We start from the raw sequence: 18007 nt of genomic DNA on the forward strand, positions 1-18007 counted from the left end.
AGATAGAAACTAGGGTGGGCTTGCTTCTCTCCAAGAATTTCAAACATTAAAACTCCAAGATCCAAAATCCAAAATTCCAAAAACCTAAAATTCTAAAATTCTGAAAATACAAATAACAAAATTGTTTGAACGTCGCAGAAGACTGCTGGCATTCGCGAATGGTGAACGAAACAGCGAAATTCTCTGAGTATCGCAAAAAGGAGTAGAATAAATGATGTTGAAGGATCCAAGAGTAGGATAAGTGGTATTTGACATTGAATTATGAATGCGTAAAGGGCGCAGGGAGGAGATGTCTAAGGACGTGACAGTAGATAGCATAAGCGTGCCGCAACCGATCCCACATCGCAGGTATTATAAGTTCTGTCGAATCCTTCGTGGGAATGAGCGGGTTGCTAGTAGCATTACTAGTAGCTCGTCCCAAGTGTAATCTCTAAGCTCCTAAAAGGTACTCGCACCCTTTCGATCCGACCACTCAGTTACACTCCAACTTCCTTTCTCTTTCTGTAACTTCAGATCGTTGAAATTGTTCTTTTTTCGAGGCGTTTGTTTATCGGTGTACGGATGCGTGATGGGAAAATGACATCGATAATTGCGCGATCGGCGCAGCGATACGTGGCCGACAATGAATAATATATAATATTCGTATCACATCAAACGACGAGCCCTGCAAAATTTTCAGACGCATAATGGCCGATTGCGTAAAGCAATTTCGCGGGTCATTGCCACCGAAAGGCATCGACCTCTTCGCCCGGCTCGATGAATCGATGTTCTCCTGGGATCCACTAATTTTTCCCTCGGATGGGTTAAAACTCTCTAATGGTAAGGTGTTATTTATTTCTTTCGAGGAGAGTGGAAAATGAATTTATTTCAAACATCAAAGATACGGTAAATATTAAATTGTTACGTCTGACAGGATTTCATGACATAAAAGTATTTGAAAATATCTCTTGTGGCACATAAATTTAAAGCTGAAAGTCTAATAAATTCATTAATGTTTAAAATTTCACAGTCAGAACCGACTCCAATCGCGAGAGTGATCGTTTCTTAATAAATGATCCGAGGGTTAAGAAAAATGAAGGTTCGCATCGAACCGCAAAATCTTTCGTTTGGTCGAGCTCGGGGAGAACGTCATTTAACGCGAGAAATACTTTGAATAGCAATATCCATTATCGCGGAGTTACAGCCGAACGGACACCTCGTTCCATCGTAATCGGATTAGGCTAGGAAGGAGAGAACGAGAGGGGTGGAATCGAGTGCAAGAGGGTCGGACAGGCAGGCGAGAAGACGATAAACGGAATGAAGATGAAAGAAGAGGAATTCTTCAAAGTGGAACAAGTATCTCGTCGCGCTTTAATCTGGTCGGGGGAGGAAAATCTTGTAAATAATCGTAGCAATTATCCCAACTCGCCATCAGGGCGAGAGTTACAAAGGATCTAAGGGGAGAAGAAAAAAAAAAATGAAAATATTTCATTATCAGGGTGGACGAATCAAATTGATAATATTGGCTCGAGTAGATGAGCCGATGTCAAAAGCGTCTCCATTTTCTAGATAAGAAGATGCCTCGTGTTTAGCTCTGTTCGCTACGGGAAATTACCCTGCCGGAAATTGAGTAGCAGACCTCCCAGCGAGTGTTTGTCGTCGCCCGACAAATTGAAACTTACTACGACTTGGAAAACGCACACCACAGTATTTTATAAGCTCGTAGCGAATTGTGTTGCTACTTCAACATCTATTCTATTCATTATTAACCATTTTGTACTTCTTTTATGGCATGAAATCCATCTCATTATTTGCTTTAACTTATTATCAACCATTTATGCAATCATTTTCACTAAAGTTTAAGCTTTAAATCGATATGCCGCAAGTGCCATTTCGAAATACTTTTACGTCATGAATTCAGACACGTGAGATTGTCTTCCAATTTCCAGATATCTCACGCACTGGTTTAACACCATAGGGTACATCATACACATAGTTTCAAGTACTCGACACAGGAACTTGCACTAACAAGTATATCTACCGTCTCTTCAACGTTCCCGTATTCTCACAACAATCCCGGATCGTGTAATGCGCTGACGAAAGCTTTCCTTGCATGAATACCCAAGTATGCAAATGCCACTATGGCATTAGACGTTTCTGGAGGGTCCTTTTCGTCAGACGTACCTCACCATCTTCCCCTCTCCCCCCATTCAACGAATAAATTACAGAAAATGTTTAAAATTGTCAAAGTATTCGAGAAGATGAAGAATTTCTTGAAGCATCCACTTTGATTTGAAGGACATAAAATTATCAACTTTTTTGTTTGCTATTTAATAGTTTTCAATGTGTAGAATCGAAAAATGCAGCTCTTAAACAAACACAACATGCTCTTCCCGCCATTTAAGATGAGCAAGGCGTACAGTTTGCACCTAAGACCGCAGAAGCATACGTGTCGGACTAAAGCAAACACTTTCAGTGGCTAAAACCGGCACAGAAGGTGAACAGATACACGGTAGGAGTAAGACAACGCGTGCCCTGGGTTTATACTGGTCGGGTTATTTATTTTGGCAACTGCATCCAGCACCTCTTCCAACAGCCCCTGGAAACACGCTACAAAAACGCATTTTAGGGAGAAAGAAACGCATTGTGAACGCGCCATCTACAAATTTCAAAAATAATTCTTAAAATTTCAAAATTAAAAATCTTCATCGATCAAAAATTAAAATCGAATAGTAAAATTTTTTTTCTATTTTTTTTTATAACATTTTCAACTGCTTCGAATGACGATTGCTTTTGGGACACCGTGTAGGGAAGAAATGCAACAAACGAAATCTCTGAAATCAACGACAATGAAGGAAAAACGGATAAGCAGCCTACTAACGAGGCGATGGACCGGAGATCACGTTCGGTGGTCCACGAAACGGACCCGATTCCGTCGGTTCGCGTCGGGCTGAACGTTTTCAGAGGAAGAAAAGAACGCAGAGCGGAGGGGTGAGAAAATCGTCCCGGGGATGGCGACGATTTCGCTCGTCGATAAAATAAATAGAAACGAAGCGACACGTACGCCTCCGTATACGTGCCGTCCAATAACAGCCTCCTCGCGAATATTTTCTATTCTTTTTTACTCGGATTTTTCTTTGACACTCGTGTTTCTATTAAATTCACATACCTGCATAATGCTGTTGATAAGATCGCACGTGTTGAAAATATTTGAACAAGTCTATACGTCTATTTTCTTTTATCGAATAGGTAGAATTATAACGGTACAGTAGACTCTCGTTATATTGCCACAGATGAGGTGGATCGATCGGTTGGCAATATAACGAGAGTCTACTGTAATAAATGATCGGCTTTGATTTAATAGAAAAGTTTGAAGGACGAGATTGTTGGTCGTCGTCAGTCAAAGATTCGGAACACCTGAACCGGAACCGCGAACGCATTCCTGGCTTATGAAGGGTCATAGCATCAGGAGAGCCCTGGATTCTAGAATCTCAAAGGTCCCGTTCCAAGCTTTCCCTTACAGCCACGGCCTCGTGAAGCATGGTAGTCGAAACTGCTGGCAAGTGATCCGTGGAAGGTCGTACCGCCCGCGTTTCGACCGTTTCAAATTCCTCGAACGTCCGAGTTGCACGATGGCTATGCCATTTTGTGGCTTCATACCTGACGAACGCCTAGAGAACGGAACCACTTATCGAAATCCTCCGCTATTCCTATATTTACCGCCAGAATTCTCTTAGACGTAATTTCATTCAGCGTCGTCCGGTGTCAAAGGTGCGTTTAATACTCGCCCACCCAATCTACCATCGTCCGTCGTTCATTATTCGTATCAGGATTATTATTATTATTGTTATTATTATCATGAACGATATCATCTAAATAATTTTTTTCTTTTTTAATTACTACTACAATTTTTTTTTCTTGTCCCTGTGCTTCTAATGTAATGAAAATTTTCAGAGAATTGAATGCAAATCTGTTTTTTTTTTCTAAAAATGCATTCGTTTCAATAGATTACTAAGGAATTCCAAATTTTTTAACGAGATCTGGTAATTAACGTTAACGAAGACGTTTGACCTACGATTCAAAGATAATAACGCGAGAAATCCGACTGAATTTTAATGACGTACTTTAAGTCAGTCTGCTCCTTAATCCTGCCTCCTGTCAACTGTAATGAGAACGACGGAGTTGTTCGCGACAAAAGGATAATGAAGCCATGATACGTGCCCTAGGATAACGTAAATATCCTATTAAGCTTTTCTCAAAGAAATTATTAATTTCTTTAATTCTAACGAATTTTAAAATATTTAAAACGACCACCATCATATTGATTAAATAAACAGTACTAAAACAACAGTGTCTACGTTTATTTTAAACAGACAGTATATTTCAAAAGACAATACAAATACACGTATCGATCGTCGTCTCTCCCAGGATCTGCGTCATCCTCAACGATCCCGAACAATTTCTTTTTCCCCGTCGAATAATTCAGCTCGTTATATTTACGTTTATTATCTATTTCTCGTCAAGTCTGCTCCCGTTCCCAGCTCCACTCCACCTCCTCCGATTTGCTCCTCGGTACTGTTTTATAAACATCCAACCGTTCCTCCTCAGACGGCCAATTAAATCTCAGAGTGTCCTCATCCACGTCCGATGATCTCGAATTAGCTTTGTTACCCTCGATGCTCGTGCTGTCGCTCCGCTCCGTTGACTCTGTTTCTTCAGATTTCGAGCTGGTCCTGGTGTTCTCATCAGTGTCGGTACTTCTGCTACGCGCTAAACTGACGGACTCGGATTCGTCATCAGCGAACGAGCCTATGTCTTCGTATTGTTCCCCGCTGTGTTCTTTCTTCAGCTCTGGAGTGTCTTCTATCTTCAACTTCGCCTCCTTGGACTCTTTAATAATATAGACAGAACCGTCTTCCTCCGATCTGGACTTCTGCATCTGCCAAGCCTTCTTGAAAGGATGCTCCCGTTCCTGCTGGACCAACTTGGGCCTCTCCGGGAGGAGGTACTCCGGATCCTCCTCACTGGCCTGGCTCTTTACGATGGACTCTCTTTTGAACAGCCCCATGGAGCCAGACTTGGGCGCACCTTCGTTCTCGTTCTTCACCACGTTCCACCCTGAGTCCGCCAGGTCAGGGTCGTCCGGGGACAGGTTGGACAGGTCCTGCACCGATATCCTCTTGCTTTCTTTAGTCAGGACGAAGAGGTCCTCGTCCTCTTCTACCGAGGTTATCTGACTGCTGCTGGTGTACGATATTCTTCGCGACTCGTCCCAAGTGTCTTCCTCGCTCTGGATGTCCTCCCTGGGTGGCGGGGCACTCTCGCGGTACTCCCTTCGTCGTATATAAACGTCCTCTTCAGGCTCGCTTCGTTCCTGGGACGAACCGAGCTGCGCCACTCGCGAGCCCACGCTGATCGTCCACGAATCCATGTTGTCGTTCGCCGAAGGATCCTTCAGCAAGGCTATCTTCCCCTCCGCCGATGATCTCCTTCTCAGAGAAGCGAAATCTTCCTCGTCGTAGTAGTCGCCGGTCCGCTGCTGCGTCGCGAGCTTCTCCATAAACTGTTTCCTACGTATCCTCAGCTCGCCCTCCCAATCCTCCTCGTCGCTTATCCTCGGCTCCGCCGGAGGATGTCTTTTCTCAATTTTCCTACGCTGCGAGGAAAGCTCATCCTCGCTCTCCGAGGAGAAGGTTCGTCTCCCGTGCGGAGGATGGGCTCTTGTTTGTCTTTGCGCAGGTTCGCGTTCCTCCGATTTGCTGAAGAGCCTTTTAGAGTCCGGACCTGCCGAGGATGAACGTTCCTTACCGACCAACTCCCACGAACGATAATCGTCCGATTCCCTAATCACGGATCTCCCTCTGGATTCGGATCTCCCTCTGTAACGTCTTGGATCCTCCTCCTCCTCCTCCTCGCCCTCTTCATCTCCCTCGCTCTCACGTGTTGACAATCTCTTAGCGTCGAGACTCCTCGAGAGCGAGCGTCTGCCTCGCTTGATAGCTTCTTCTCGCTCCTGTTGCATCCTCGAAAGATCCAACGCATCCCTTCCCTCCTCCTGATAATCCCTTTGACTGCTTCTGCTGCGTCTTCCTCTTCTTCGATACTCCTCCTCCTCCTCTTCCCTGGATAATCTTTTGTTCGATTCCTTGATCCACTCCCACGCTGGAATACCCTCCTCCGGCCCTGACGAATCCTGACCTATGAACGATCTCCTTCGGGCAACTGGTTTCTTCAGGAATGGCATGTCCACTCGCTCTTCGTCTTCCAACGCATCGGCGCTGTACTTTACACCACCGTCCACTATGTCCCTCTGCCAGTCCCACCCTGTCGAGGACACCTCGTCCTCTTCGAACACCTTCTTCTCCTCTGCCGCCAGCTTCGCTGACTTCTTTTCTTCATTTGGAGCAGTAGACGGATCTTTGGCGGGTACTTCCGTTGCCAGGACGTCGGTACTTTCCATCACCACGTTCTTTATCTCTTGCATCGGGATGTCGAAGAACAGGGTGACGACTACCGATACTGCTACGACCGTGGTTGCTTCCACTGAGTCGAACTGGAAATTTACAAATGTATTTTAGGGTTAGGGTTGACGGGCTTCTTGATGGAGAACGTACGGCTCTATGAAGTTGAAACTCGCTGGAGTATCTGGTGGTCCCAACCTTGTAGAAAAATACTGTGAATTGCGTCAAATAGACTGCGTACGATATTCTGCTGAAGATCACCAACCAGTGGCTCGAAAGGAATCTGTTTATTGGACCTGTAGTGACAAATCACAGTTTTTTAAATTTAAAGAAGTGTTAGAGACATAGATGTTATTTTTGTAATACTAATAATTTCCTAATAGAGGTAATGGAATGAATTTCATTGAGACCTCCATGATTCGTGTAGCATGCAAATATGAGCCAACACAAAGCCAGAGCCCACACGACTGGACTTATTACAGCGTAATGGGTTGCTTCTTCAGCATCGTACACGTAGTCCCTCCTGGCCAAGTGCCAGGGTGAAAATAACGACCATGATCCCAAGGCCATCGCGATTAACCATCCCAAGATCACCAACACCTGAAATTGGTACAGCAAGTTTAGGTCATGGTCGTTGAATTATGGATAAAATACTCATTGTTTTTAATGAAGCTAGCGAAAATTTTTTGTTTTAAACAAATTATTATTTTTACTATCCAGTTAACCCCTTTTTTATCATTACTACGCACCTTGTGGATCCTGACGTCTTTTCCGGTATTACGTAGCAGCACACCAAGAGTTACGCCAAACACGTATGGTGTAGCTCTATGCAATGGTAATGCATAAATTAAATTTGCGGTTCTGTAAAGATGCTTCAACCTATAATTAAAAAATTACACTTAAAATGATTAAGTAATAGAAAAAAATTATTTATATGTATATTAACACTTTGAAGACCCCAAATCTTACTTAAAGAAATTAACATATTTATTTTTTTTAATTAATTTTGTTAATTTTTAACGGGGCCATCAATGTGTTACATTGATACTGGAATAACACTCACGACATTCCGTGAAAAATCACGAGAGAAAGATAATTATTCATCGTCGCTACATAACGAAGCGTGGCTGATAATAAGATGAAGAAGAACATCAAAATAGTTCCGACTATCGGCTTAAATTCTAAGAAAAATACCAACATTGGGGCTAACAACGACAGTTGCATATCCAATGCCAACTGATGTGTATGAGTAGCACACTGAAAAATAAAATTCGTTGTAAGAATGATCAAACATAAAAATGTATTTGAAAAAAAGATAAAAATTTGAATTTCTTCAATGATTTGAAGACCATGTAAGGACGTAATAAAATGCATATTTATGTGCAGTAGAATTTCTGCAACTTAACTCGCATTATAAGGGACAATTTTTATTTTTATTTAAAAAAATAATTATTAATGACTAGTTACCAGCGTGTTGAAAAAATTGTGTACTGTTTTCTCAAAAAAAATTGCAACACTTTCTAAAGAAGTTATTATTATTTAAAAAGTCAGTATAATAATTTTTGATAACGAAACGGGTTAAGTGCAAAAATCTCTGGTATCTTATACAATTTGAAATGATTTAAATACCATTTCTTCGAAAGGAAAGAAATTTTGTATATACAGTAAATTCGTCCACGCGTTGCTCTTACAAAGCTCGGCGTTTGGCAGTATGATGCTGTTCCATTGTGGTCCCGATCCCGTGTGTTCCATTACGAACGCATACCAAAACACCACGGCTAGTAACGCTGGGGTGAGTCTAAAAAAATAAGAGAATAATTAATTGCTCGCACGTACACTCGCGATTAAATCAGACTTTCCCAGAAAAAATGGCATCTCCGGGGAAAATGACAATGTAACGAAGGGGGTCTCATACACAGAGTGTTAAATTTCGAATATTTATTCATCATATTAAAATAAATTTTCTGTAAGGCAACATACACCCCCATTAAAAAAATGATTTGTACGTACCTGATATATCTTGCGATATAGCGACAAAACCAGCGGATTTCACCGCGCACTTTAAATTCATGCGCCATATTGTAAGCAGTTAAAACACCGCTGAGTAATAAAAAGGAGTCGGTATAAACCATTGACACCCTTAAGATAGAGCTAATTGGATTATTCGACACCTGTTTCAATAATGAGTTGAAAAATTAAATTGTACCAATTAAGTAATCGTTTTTATACATACCTCCGTAAGTTCAATTCGATTGGACAATGGTAACCTTGCAATCGGTATAAGTTGATGAGCAATATAAAGGATGATCGTTACGAGCGTTCTTATCCCGTGAATGCACGTGATTTCTGCTTCGTTCGATTCTTTTTTCAATAAAGATTTTATAGTTCTTCGTAAGGAAAAGGACATTATTATTCTCTCTGAATAATTCCCTGTTGAAACGAGAAATTCAGACATTGTTTGAAGTATCGAAAGTGTTATTTATTGTGAAGATTTACCTTTTCCTTCTGATATCACTAAATAGTCTCTCACAGTTGCTACGATTACCAGACAAATCACCATTGCATAAAAGTACCTGTAAGCGATATATATTAAAGTTTCTTTCAAATTTTCAATATAAACGCGCGGTTTGACTTCGGCTCAGTTCGATAGAAGTCGGAGGCGTTCGGCTTCAGAGCGGGGAGAACCAAGAGCCGAGCGAGTCCGGCTCTTGCCGAACCGATCCGAGGTCAAACGGCACGCTTATGTTCAAAGTTCAAAACTTTCGAAACTTTCAAAATGAATAATTTAAAAATTATTATTATTCTCGTACACACAGCAGATAAAGGAATACGTACAAAACGCCAATCGTTTCTTTCGAATAACTTCGTAACTTCTGTTTGACGTAACACATGTTAGGATCAACGTCCACAGTGAATTTAATTCCTATGGTAGAATTGTACTCGCTCAATGCTTGTTCCAGCACGACTTGTGCATCTTCCGCGGTACATGCTGCTGGGAGACACAATGCCCAGTTCACCGTTGTGAATTTTGGAATAAAATGGCCAGACTAAAAAAGTGAATAATTATTGTAAAAAGGATGTCAAGTATCGCCACTACTATCAGTGATACTAGTACTATCCAAAGGAAACGTCACTGAATATTTGAAAAGGTTTTAAATGAAAAAGAGTAATCGTTCGGAAAATGAAAATTGAAATAAAATTATACGCTTACGTCATGCATGCTTCCTCGTACAAAAGCACGAGCCTGCATCATATTAACCGGAAGCTTCATGTCCGGACGAACCGGGTACAAATCTATACTGGCCAAACAATATTTGCCCTGCACCTTTATGGTCTTGTCGTCCAATTTCACGTGTGCCATTATCCCCAAACACTCGTCAAAATCTCCAAGCTGGTTGACGTTTCCCCTCAACAATCCCGATGGGATTTTTGCACTCGAATCTAACACTGACGTGCGGAAATTGTTAAAAATAATGGCATAAGCTTCCTAATCTAATCGAACCTAACGAAAGCTTAGCACTTACTTTGCAGGGCCCATAATTTATAACCCCTTAACTGTCGCAGGAAGATCTTGCCGTGCTGCTGACACTCGAGATCTTCGATGCCCGTGAAATTTGGCAGGAAGGTCGGCACTCGTAGAATCGCATCGTTCAATTGAGCCAAGGTAAGAGGTGCTTGCACCCGCGTTTTCGTTTTTGATTTTGACTCATCTTCTACAAACATACGCATACTTTAATCTCATTTAAAAAAAAAAATGAACAAATACTCACTATCGGATCGTTTAACTCCCGCGGGTTTAGTCGTTACGCTTTTCACTTTTCCTTCTTCTGCTTTCTTCGCTGGTTCCTGTGCTTTCGGCACCGATTTTACAGGAACCTTCGCCTTTTCCTCCGACTGCTTCGTTGTCTTAGCTTTTGATTCGACTTCAGGTTTCGTTATCTTGGCGGATTCGACTTTCTTCGGGATTTCGACTGATATTTTTGGGCTGTCAGGTTTTTTTACCGGTTCTTCGGGTTTCTTTACTGATTCTTTAGGTTTCTTTGCTGGTTCTTCAGGTTTCTTTGCGGTTTCTTCGGATTTCTTTGCTGTCTCTGATGATTCTTTGCTTCGAGCCTTTGGTTTCTCTAAAACAGGGGCTGGTGTTACGATTTCTGCAGACTTAATCTTATCTTTGTCCGCGAGTCTGACTTTTTCTAGTTTCCTCGGTGGAGGAGTAGGGGCTACTTCTTCTTCATCTTCGTCTTCGTCTTCATCATCTTCGTCTTCATCTTCATCATCTTCGTCTTCATCTTCGTCATCATCATCATCATCATCATCATCATCATCATCCACATCAGAATCCTCTGCTATTTGTTCATCGCTCGCGACATCCTCGTCAGTGTCCTCCTCCACCTCCACAATCACCTCTTCCTCTTCATCATCATCATCCTGGTCGTCGACTCGAACGCTGTTTCCCGCGGAATCACCGGCGAGCCGATCGGTCGCACGTCCGGTTCTTTCTATCCTCGAAAGCATCCCCTCTGTCCCTGTATCGTCGTCATCGTCGTCATCGTGGTCATCGTGGGTCGACGTCACCTCGACAGGTGGTTTACGAGTGGTGGCGAGCCGCGAGGATGCTGACGTGTCGTGCCACTTTCGAGCAGTCGACGTTGTCGCGGTCGTCTTCTGCTGGCATCTGCCAAACATGGAAGCGCAAGCGGTGTGACGCGTTTGCTCCGCGGACGTGAGGGCCGTTTGACCGGCGTGCTCGCGGATCCTGAAGGCATAGCAACAGCTGTAGAGGAGAAGTAGCAGCGCTAGTAAGCCGACACACTTGCCCAGAAGGGCGGAAGCCATGTCACCGGAGCGTTCGCATGGAAGAAACTCTGACAGAGCGAGCACTGGTTTACGATCAACCCGATCCTCGTTCGCGATCAGCAAAAAACGTCCTACCGATTGATCTTCCTCGATCCCCTGATGCTCGTTCTCGCGACTTTCGTGGAGATGAGAACAGGTAACAGCCGGACAGCCTCGCAAGACTATCGCATCCGCCTCCAACGACGCGGCAGACCCCGGGCCACCACGTCCACGAGCGACCGTGCCTTCGTGAAAATTAGAACGCATGGCATCGTCCCAACCAGCTAGCAGTTTTATTTAGCATCAACATTTCCGAGCCGGCCGCCACACGGACCGCGGCGGCCCGATCGAGCCGAGGACCGCGCATGAACAGAAGCCTTCCCTCGCGCCATGCTGTCCCCCGCGCTCGCTTGCGCAATTATACCGAAAAAACACTACCAACCTTTCCCACGGACAGTTTCGAAAATAATGTTCCACTGTCGCCCACCACGATCTCACTAGTCGAAGGTTATTGCGCTTCTCTTACGGACTCCTGGCCCCGGATCCACGCTAAACTAGAGTCTGGTATGCAGCCTTTGGGAGCCATCCAGATGCTCACGGTTCGATTGAAATCTTTGATCGAGACGCGTGGCTTCTTTCTAATTTTGCCTCGATATTTCCACCACCGAATCGGTCGAATTAAACGAATAGCAGAACAGACTGATTGGTAGAGCTGACCGTTAACAATTATTCCCAGTCTAAGGCAAATTTTTATATGGACTAAAAAGGAAAATCATTTAATAGGGTATAAGTTTGTGTGTAACTTTCGATTTTCATTGAAGTCAAAATTTCTCAAGGTTCTCGAGCATACTATACGATAAAGAACATGTATTTCTACAATGTTTCCGTAATAAACTTGTATTTCTCGCCAACAGTTGCGCATTGTGTTATATAAGCAACATATTTGAGATAATATTGTATTTTCAGACATTTTCCAAATCAAATTTGTAAAAGCATTTGATGAAAATTATTTGTTAAACATATTTTTTAATACAAATATTAAATATAATATGATACTTTAGAAATATTTTAAACTACGATAAAAAATATTAACAATGTAGTGTGATATTAAACATTCGTTTCAAGAACAAATACAGAAGATAGTTTCAAGAATTGCCTTTTAATTAGTATGATGTAAAATCACTCGCTTGAAACATTTTTATAACAGAAGTTGAAGATTTAAATTCAAATATTTAGCCACGTAGTGAATAATAAGTGAAACACTATCGAATTAGAAAAAATCAAGTTTCTACGGTTGATACAACAGTGGAATGTTCTACTTTACTGGCACGCAGATGCTATAACCGTTTGACTGTAAATTACCAACAATAACAAAATTGCAGTACGATTAAAATCGCCGATAGTCATCGGCCATTGTGCCATCTATATAAAAGCGGCGCAAACTATTCGTTAACTTACCAACTGTTGGAAATTCAGTCGATAAGTCACATAATTTATTGAGTAGTTTCCGCCGCTTTTACATAGATGGAGAATAAGGAATGAAGAAAAGTTTGAAAACGAATATGTCGAAATGAATTGAAGGTTAGGTAAGGCAGAGAAGTGCCTTCAGGATTTGATGGGATTGTTTTTAGACTTCGTTCAAAAATCAAGTAAAAAGTATTGAAAAAATTATCTTCACACTTAATCATGGCTCTTGCGAATATATCTGGAATTCCTGATAAACATTGGCAGCCACCATTTGTAGTATTTGAAACTACGTACGTAAATATCACAATGTTACTAGTGGTTGTTACATTAACATTTCATTTTATAGAATGGGGGAAGTCATGATTGAGCTGTACTGGAAACATGTACCAATTACATGCAGGAATTTTGCTGAACTTACACGACGTGGATATTACAATGGAACGAAGTTTCATAGAGTAATACGAGATTTCATGATACAGGGTATATCATGTCCTTATATTTCTTGCAATAGTCGCGCATGTTTATATTATTTACATGTTATAAAATACTAATTATACAAAATGTTAAAAAACCGCTACAAAATAATATCATTTTTATTATTATTTTAGGCGGTGATCCCACGGGAACAGGAAAAGGTGGGGTATCCATCTATGGAGAATGTTTTGACGATGAAATACACGATGACCTAAAGCATACAGGTTTGTATATTTCAGTACTAAAGTCAAAGGTTTAAAGAATATAAAATAAATCGTTAATCACCTAGCATATACACCTTTTTGTGAAAGAATTTATTTTTATTTAAAACCTTAAATATAGGTGCGGGAGTAGTATCTATGGCTAATTCAGGACCTGATACTAACGGATCACAGTTTTTTATTACATTAGCGCCTACACAATGGCTTGATGGAAAACACACAATTTTTGGTAAGAGCATTTTTCATTGTTGAAAAAAATTTTTAATTTCACCTTACATAGGAATATATTTCTGTCGTTGTCAAGACTTTCAAATTAGTACAATCTATGACTTCTTCGTTTAAAGTGGAAATAGCTTGTCGTCGTTCTATAGTGCTTTGTCGGAGAACTTTGCCAATTTAATCTAGAAAATTTTCATTAGGATATTTTTCATTAACAGGCAGAATTCAGTCTGGTATGGCAATAGTAAAAAGAATTGGCTTAGTTGAGACCGACAAGAATGACAGACCCGTTGACGACATAAAAATTGTTAAAGGATCCATAAGAAATGCATAATAAAAAAATAAATTTTTAATTACTGTATTTATTATGCTTATAGTGATTATCTTGTTTTTTTATATTAAAAATTCTTTCTACGCGTTCAACGCAATTAAAATTATTTAAAAAGTCTTCATTGAGTAAACATGAACATAACTGAATAAACATGCAGTCTTAAAACAATGGAATCATCTATTACATCGATATTACTCTTTTGTCGAGCTATTATATACACGGTATAAAATTAATTATTTACTTATTAACTAATTATTGCCCTCTTCTTAAAATATACAATTTCTAAGATTAATATCATATTCCCCTTCGATAAGGAATACAATAAATTCGTTATATTGAGCATTATATTTCGATACTTTTGTTTTCCAACCACATTGGCGTACATAGAATTTTTTCTAGGATAGACCAGGTATTTTATTGTAGAAATTATAAATTTTGGTTTTGAGAATTTGTTGAATATTGGAAATTTGAAATCATAAAATTTCCGAATAGTGAGAGAGCCAATTCGCGTTTTTGGGGAATCCAGGCCCACTCTGGCCCCTACCTACTTATGCCAATGTCCAAACACATGAATTCATCATATTTACTGTGTAACATATGTTGAATTATCTTCCGACGGAGTTGAATTATTTTTTTCTATTCTCGCAACACGCTCGACAAAACAGAACGTAACAGTACCAATAATAATTGTTATCACTAATATAAAAAGTTGTATATGAAGGCCAACAACACTGCTGTAAGCAAAGCTCACTGCAGCCGCGAGTGATTGACAAAATTTAAATAACGCAAACGCAGATGCATTGTTTTGTGCATAAAGCAACCCTAATAACGAGTAGACTTGTGTATTGTAACAAGCATCTCCAAAACCCAGGGCAAGACTTCCGGCTATCGCCAAAACTGGTGAAGGATTAATGTATCCTAGACTGGTAGTTTCCTCAAACGGAGCGTTATTTGGTAAATTCAAGAAAATAGTTATAAAGGCAAAGGAATGTACGCAGAATCCTGTAAGCACCACTGCCCATACGCCGCAAATACGGGACACTTTGGATGCAAAGATACCAAAAAGACTTCCACCGATCACTTCGCCAATCCCAATGAAAATACCAGAAAGACCAACTAAACTTTTCCGCGTATCACCAAACGCTTTAGTGAACCCAATACTCGATGAGTAAACTCCTGAGTAAAATGTTAAGACAATTCCAGTATACACAAATGTTAGAGATAACAAAAGCATTTTAGAAGTAAAGAAAAGGGAAAATGCATCGGTCAGTGCATGCCAAGCAGCTAACAATGGTTTCTCCCTTGTTGGTTCTGGTATTTGGAGTTCTCTATTCGCGCCCTCAATTTCACCCAGTATCAGCCCTCGCGAGGTCTTTCTTAAAGTGGCAAGTAAACATGTACCAACGACAGCTAACGCTGTAAGAACACTGAAGACAATTTTTCTCTTTGAAGCATTAATCTCAGGCTCGGTAAACATAAAATAAACAAAGAGGTTCCCAGTGAACATAGAAGTTTGAAATATAGCCCAAAATATTCCTGCATTTCTGGACATTGTTTCAGAGTCACTGTTCTCAGTTAAATACTGGCCGTGTCCTGTCCATATTAAAGCCGCTCCAAGACCGAGAATAGCTGATGCACTGTAAAGTAAAGCATCTTGGGGCCAAAGGAAAGTTCCTATGAAAAAGACGTAGCAGCAAGCGCCGGTAAGTATTGCAATTCTTGGCCCTGTCATGGAGATGTACGACGGTGCTAACCAGTTGCAAGTCGCCAAGACGGCATAGATTATCGCAAAACTAGTGTAGGCTTCACCGGTGAAATTTGGATTTTCCTTCTGAATACTTTGCAGCACGGTTTTCTGTACAGAAAATGAACCTGATATAATACAAGGCCAAATACATCAGGTTTTAATGTTTAGATTCTGTTCAAATAAAATAGAAATCTTAAAATGTTTAATATGTTCTGATTGAAAAGAAAAATTATTGACAGTGAACTGGGTTATTTGTGTAGTACATAAATGATGGAGATTTTATCAGTAAAATTATTGTATAAAGTAATCAAGGTATATTGAACTTTTTATACATCATTTATTTGCTATAAGATAAAGATAAATGTCAGATGTATTGGAATAAATCTAATACTGATAACCCACATATAACTCATACATATAGTGTGTACACAACATATATGTACAGAATCCCATGTGCTTTATAGCCTGTTATATTACAATTTTGCTTCTCTCTTTATAATACTGGAGTTTTTATAAGCAGTCACAATGGATACTTAACATTTTTTATTATATTATTAATACAAGTTTATACAATAAAATTTATTATCAATTTTTCGTAAAATAAATCCTGATATAATCTTAAGATATAATATCAGATATATAAGCTTAAATATATGATAAAAATACAAAGTACATGAGGATAAATAATACTATTTTAAATAGCTTTATATAAATGAAATAATGTATTTTGATGATATATACACAAATTAATATTTCATTATAATATTAAATAATATTTATAATTTATAAATTTACAGCTGTATGCATAAGATCAGGATTAAGTTTCAACATCTATATTTCTTAATTTTTAAATCTTCAATTTTCAAATTTTAATTAAATTTAAAATTCGAAAAAAATCAGTAAAGTTACATTTTTGTATATGCATATGTACAGAGTATTTTGCAGAGTACTTGTGACGCGGCAAATTTAAACGAGTTATTCATTTACGGCAAATACTTTTTTTTATATATGTTTAGTCTTCGATTTTTATTATGGAAATTAACTAATTAAAAAAAAATAGAGTGCATCAATCATGTGAAAAAATACACAGAAAACAATTTAAATTTGAAATCTAATTAAAATTAAAAATTTTAGTTTATTTTAGAATTAAAACTGGGCAGGCGACATCTTTTTTCTACGAAACATTTTCAAGGATAGAGCTATATAAACATCACTGATTTTTTAAAAAGAGAAATTTGATACACTTTTTTTGAATGTCTGTTTGTAAATAATTTGTTTATTAAAATCTCTCTACGATTTCGCGATTAACTGACAACTGTTCTATAGTTTCAATTGACTCATATCAAGTTTAGGAGGAAAGCGACCAGGTGCTTAGAATGCAAGGCTAGTCGTTTAGTCATTTAAACCGTTACATATGCGCGAGTTAAATAACCAAGGAAAAAGTTTTTGTACTTTCACTATAGGTGCATTTGTACATAAAAAATAGGCAAGTTCTGTATATAAAATAAACGTCACAATAAATTCACAAAAAGCAACATATTTTTAAGGCTGTCATTGTGTTAGTTAATAGTAACACATTTACTGTGTGCAAAAGCATTAAATATTAAAAAAGTCAAAACAAAATCAAGTGATTACTCACTTCAATATTGCCCATTGTTTGAAATGCTGTAAACACCAACATAAAACCCCAACTCAAGACCATCACATTTATAAAATTTCTATTGAACGTCATGATGAACGCGTTAAGATATTTCAAATAAAACACAAAAGAAAAAAAGTGTTGTGAACTGTTTGCGCACACGTTATGCTCTGGTTTTCATCACGACACGGGTGAAAAACAAACCCAACGTGCCTTCACCGAATGCTTTGAAGTTGTCTCAAATAGTTATCAGCGATATGACACGTTGCAATAGTGGGGATGTCGATGTATCGATATATTTTATACTATATAAATTCGGACCGTGAACAAAGAGTAGGTATAATAAGAGGCCACACTCTGAGAGAGAAACTACTTGTAGAGTGAGACGAAGTGATACAACCCATTTAAAATTTAAGGTGATGCGAGCGTCGAAAACTTTACCGACAGACATTAGAAAAATCCCTAGACGCGAGTTCTCAAAATACGTCCTCATTTCTAAACAAAATGCAAAAAAATTTGAGGGACGTGTTCAGGAGGCTCTAAAGAATATTAGTCTGGTCCTTATATTATCCAAATCGTCAAAAACTTATATATATATATATATATATATATATATATATATTATAGCTATCG

At 39.4% G+C, this 18007-nt stretch overlaps 3 protein-coding genes across 4 annotated transcripts; 1 reads left to right on the plus strand and 2 right to left on the minus strand.

Moving 5' to 3' along the window:
• Positions 1 to 4319: 4319 nt before the first annotated feature.
• On the minus strand, positions 4320 to 11980 carry LOC114872655. Its single transcript, XM_029180077.2, has 13 exons — positions 10211 to 11980; positions 9965 to 10153; positions 9652 to 9887; positions 9276 to 9487; positions 8937 to 9013; positions 8674 to 8870; positions 8451 to 8611; positions 8070 to 8238; positions 7504 to 7697; positions 7190 to 7319; positions 6851 to 7040; positions 6594 to 6736; positions 4320 to 6532 (listed from the first exon to the last, which is right to left on the minus strand). Exons 1-13 carry the CDS (start codon positions 11541 to 11543, stop codon positions 4499 to 4501), a joined length of 5265 nt encoding a protein of 1754 aa, XP_029035910.2. The 5' UTR covers positions 11544 to 11980; the 3' UTR covers positions 4320 to 4498.
• An 844-nt stretch (positions 11981 to 12824) lies between these two features.
• On the plus strand, positions 12825 to 14018 carry LOC114872630 (peptidyl-prolyl cis-trans isomerase-like 1). 2 transcript variants are annotated; one of them, XM_029180019.2, is made up of 5 exons: positions 12825 to 13033; positions 13090 to 13223; positions 13352 to 13441; positions 13560 to 13667; positions 13783 to 14018. In XM_029180019.2, the coding sequence occupies exons 1-5, from the start codon at positions 12963 to 12965 to the stop codon at positions 13836 to 13838; spliced, it is 459 nt and encodes a 152-aa protein (XP_029035852.1). In that variant the 5' UTR covers positions 12825 to 12962; the 3' UTR covers positions 13839 to 14018. The 2 variants fall into 2 exon arrangements, with proteins under 2 accessions (XP_029035852.1, XP_029035851.1); XM_029180018.2 differs by having other exon boundaries at positions 12826 to 13033; positions 13876 to 14018.
• LOC114872626 (UNC93-like protein MFSD11) lies at positions 14015 to 17957 on the minus strand. Its single transcript, XM_029180012.2, has 2 exons — positions 17375 to 17957; positions 14015 to 15843 (listed from the first exon to the last, which is right to left on the minus strand). Exons 1-2 carry the CDS (start codon positions 17465 to 17467, stop codon positions 14572 to 14574), a joined length of 1365 nt encoding a protein of 454 aa, XP_029035845.1. The 5' UTR covers positions 17468 to 17957; the 3' UTR covers positions 14015 to 14571.
• Between the last annotated feature and the right edge of the window lie 50 nt (positions 17958 to 18007).

Source organism: Osmia bicornis, chromosome 3, assembly GCF_907164935.1.
Source record: "Osmia bicornis bicornis chromosome 3, iOsmBic2.1, whole genome shotgun sequence".
NCBI lineage: Eukaryota > Metazoa > Arthropoda > Insecta > Hymenoptera > Megachilidae > Osmia > Osmia bicornis.

Coding starts and splice junctions, on each gene's coding strand:
- LOC114872655 (XM_029180077.2), bottom strand. CDS start 11,543: ATGCGTTCTAATTTTCACGAAGGCACGGTCGCTCGTGGACGTGGTGGC. Junction 9,488..9,651: donor TACGAGGAAGCATGCATGAC/GTAAGCGTATAA, acceptor TCACTTTTTTAG/TCTGGCCATTTTATTCCAAA. Junction 7,041..7,189: donor AAGACGTCAGGATCCACAAG/GTGCGTAGTAAT, acceptor TACCAATTTCAG/GTGTTGGTGATCTTGGGATG.
- LOC114872630 (XM_029180018.2), top strand. CDS start 12,963: ATGGCTCTTGCGAATATATCTGGAATTCCTGATAAACATTGGCAGCCA. Junction 13,034..13,089: donor TTTGTAGTATTTGAAACTAC/GTACGTAAATAT, acceptor TTCATTTTATAG/AATGGGGGAAGTCATGATTG. Junction 13,442..13,559: donor CGATGACCTAAAGCATACAG/GTTTGTATATTT, acceptor CCTTAAATATAG/GTGCGGGAGTAGTATCTATG.
- LOC114872626 (XM_029180012.2), bottom strand. CDS start 17,467: ATGACGTTCAATAGAAATTTTATAAATGTGATGGTCTTGAGTTGGGGT. Junction 15,844..17,374: donor AAACAATGGGCAATATTGAA/GTGAGTAATCAC, acceptor TTTTCTGTACAG/AAAACCGTGCTGCAAAGTAT.